The sequence below is a fragment of the Ruditapes philippinarum genome, unplaced genomic scaffold (genome assembly GCF_026571515.1).
Source record: "Ruditapes philippinarum isolate M1 unplaced genomic scaffold, ASM2657151v2 ctg9062_1_1_1_1, whole genome shotgun sequence".
Taxonomy (NCBI): domain Eukaryota; kingdom Metazoa; phylum Mollusca; class Bivalvia; order Venerida; family Veneridae; genus Ruditapes; species Ruditapes philippinarum.
The window spans coordinates 3,272-6,761 of NW_026860793.1; the positions used below are offsets into that span (position 1 = coordinate 3,272).

At 31.5% G+C, this 3,490-nt stretch overlaps 1 protein-coding gene across 1 annotated transcript; it reads left to right on the plus strand.

Moving 5' to 3' along the window:
* Positions 1–563: 563 nt before the first annotated feature.
* Positions 564–2,496, plus strand: LOC132713420 (uncharacterized protein K02A2.6-like). The gene is made up of 2 exons (XM_060696013.1): positions 564–1,072; positions 2,298–2,496. Exons 1-2 carry the CDS (start codon positions 564–566, stop codon positions 2,494–2,496), a joined length of 708 nt encoding a protein of 235 aa, XP_060551996.1.
* The last annotated feature ends 994 nt before the right edge of the window (positions 2,497–3,490 follow it).

The window sequence follows — 3,490 nt, forward strand, 5'->3', positions numbered from 1 at the left end:
CTGTAGTACTACATGTATAAACCCAATAACTTGTGAACAATAATGTAGTAAAAAACAAAATGATATCAAACAAAACTGGTTACACCAAATGGTCTAACCAAGAAATATTTGAAATGCAATCTAAGGATATTTCAATTGCTGAAATTGTCTGATTAAAATAAAACCTGAAAAATCTTTACATAGTGATATCATTAAACTTTGGCAATTATGGGAAGTTCTTGAAATAAAAGACAATGTTTTGTATCACAAATCGTATGGTTATGTTACAATTAGTAGCACCTGAAAAGACTAGATCTATTAATTCGGGTCACATTGGGAGGGACCGTACTGTTGATGCCATTTACTTGCTCGGTATGTCTGACCATATTGCCCGTTGGGTTCGCCAATGCCAAACTTATGCTAAATGTAAGCTAGGCCCTGGTAAAGGGAAAGCTCTTATTAAGCAAATTAAAGCTTTTCGGCCTATGGAAATCTTATCAGTCGATATTTTAGGACCTCTACCTTTAACTAACCAAAATAATGAATATGTTATTGTTTGTGGTTGCTATTTTACCAAATGGAAAATGGCTTTTGCCGTCCCCAATCATACAGCATATACAGTAGCCGATACTTTGATTACACAGGTATTTCTTCAGTACGGGTTCCCAACACAAATTCATACTGACCAAGGGAGAGAATTCGAATCTCATTTGTTTTCAGAAATTTGTAAACTGTTAGGCGTAGACAAAACCCGAACGTGTCCATATAATCCAAAATCGAATGGCATGATTGAAAGAAATAATAGAACAATTCTTCAAATGTTGACCCATTTTGTTTCTGTAGAACAAAATCAAAAAGACTGGGATGATCATTTGTGCTATATTATGGCAGCTTATCGTGCTACCCAACATAGTAGTACAGGCTGTTCACTCAATTTGTTAATGTTAGGGCGCGAGGTAGATAACCCTATAGACTTAATGGTAGGCCCTCAACCAGGCCAGCCTGAAAATGAATGCACAATAGAATATGTTAAATGGGTTAAATCAACCATGAGGCAGTCATATTCATTTGCCTATGAGAAATATATACAGAGGTATAGCTGCAAGTAGGCAGAAAAAATATTATGACAGAGGTTTAATTTGAGGGAATTTGTAAAGGGAGGCTCGGTTTTGAGGTGGTACCCTCCGGTAGCTAATAAAAAGTTATGTCAATGTTGGACAGGGCCCTATTTAGTGTTGTCTAAAATAAATTATTTAACATACAAAATACAGAAATCTGAAAGTGTTAAAGCCATTGTTGTTCATGTAGATCATTTGAAACCTTTTGAAGGGAAAAATCTTCCACATAATTAGGTTAAACAAACAACCAGTTCTGGATTAAAAGGCAAATCAATAAGTACTGATATTACCAATGATTCGGAGAATACATGTTTGTTTTCTCAGAATAATGATTTGCCTGCTTCCCCTAAGACTATTCCATTTGTTCCAAGATCAAGACGAGAGAGGATAATAAAGCCTCGTGAAATTTCGAGCCAAAAGATTTATAGTGTAAATAAAAAAGTTAAAAAAAATACACATAAAAGTAAGAAGATATTTTTCACTTTAAATGTAATGAAATAGAAATAAAACTTGTGAATATGCATTATATAAATACATATATAATGGTTAACACTAAGTTTATATGAGATAAATTGAATGTTGTAATTGTATGTGCAAAATAAATAAATAAATAAATAAAAACTGTAATAACTTGTATATTATGTCATTAATTGTAAATAATACTTGTGCAGATTTATTTGTTAATACAAACTGTTATATTCATAATTATGTTAAGGTTAACATGATTATAATAATATATAACTAATCATGATATGCTTCAACATGTTTCTGTGTTATGCACATAAGACATGTGCATATATTAGATGTGTTTGAAGTATATCACCCTCAGAAATTTGTACAATAGACTTTATGATTATATGATAATGCCTGTTATCAAGGGAAACAACTCATGAAATCTAAAATTTTAAGTACATGAACATTCATGTAAGAGTTGTTCATCCTATACTTTTAAAAGTTAATATTGAATATGTTTGAAAATGGTACAAGCTCAACTTAGAAGGCCTAACTCAGAGAGACCATTTGGTTCACATCTGGAGACGAGTGTCCAGTTCACTAAGTACTCGCTCTTTAACAAGCACTGGATGGCCTGCCACGGACCGACTAGAGTCCTCTTTAAATGTGTTTCATGTGAGAGGATCTCGCAAAGGAAATTTGATACCAGGTGCCATTGTTTTAGAACTGGCCCACTTCACATGTCAGAGGAAAAGAAAGTGGTCAACCCTATTACGTGCCGCCTGGTGACAGTATCAAGCAAAGACTTCTCACTCAGTTGGAGTTAGACCAACTGAGACTCGACAAAAAAGCAAAAGATGCTGAAGAACGAAGGAATCGGGCGTGGGATGAAGTGGTGGAGCTTTATTTCAACAGATTTACAGAGCTAGATTGGGAGGACGTTTGAAAGTGAGTTTGAAATGTGGAATATTTTGTTTGTTTTTATATAAATATAAGGTTCAGTGTGTGCTTTTTACTGTAAGGTTCATTTAGGTTCATTCGATTTTGTTTATCTTTGTTGTAACATTCTTCCTTTTGTTTTTAAATGATTTTGTAATAGATTTTTCTTCTGATTCAAATTTTGATAAGTTTCTTAAATAAAAGAGTAATTCTTTCCTTCCTTTATTTTTTAAATTATATTTATAAAGATTTAATTTCTAATAACATGGGGTTTCTTTGTTTTTAAGGAGGGAGGAATGTAATGGGATTGGTATTTACAGTAATCTAAATTAACAGTTAAGAGTTACTAACTTTATTACTTATTGCTTGGTATATACAATATTATTCTCAACCAATCAAATTGTTGTAGTGATAATAATAATAAAATATTTATTTATAAAAGGTAACATACAAAGTTCACAGTAACAAGTATACTTATTTTCAGTATGGCCTTCTGATTTAACAATAACAAAGAAAAAAATGTAGATCTATACAAATTATTAAAATATTTTGGTATATATAAAAAAGAAATAAAAAAAATCATTTAATGTAATGGTTAGATAATTTTTATTCATTCATCCGACTGACACTCATACTAATTATGGTAATTATAGATAAACTCGTAATGATTAAAAAATGAAGCTATCGACAATTAACAACAAGATCAATTTTCATCATGTCTCTAACTGTAAACTTAGAACATAAATTATACAGTTGTTTTTGAAAGATTGTAAAAATCGAACATTGTTTGATAGTAATAGGTAATTTATTCCAAACGTCAATACTGAAATAAGAAAAAGAATCCTTTAAATAATTTGTATGAGGTTTACTTTTCAGTACGGGATTGTATAAATAAGCTTTTCTACTTTTCAGTACTGGATTGTATAAATAAGCTGACTTTGGCAATGTTAGATAAGATAGGTACTGTACCTACTCTGGTCAGTACTACAAGGCTTAGCCTT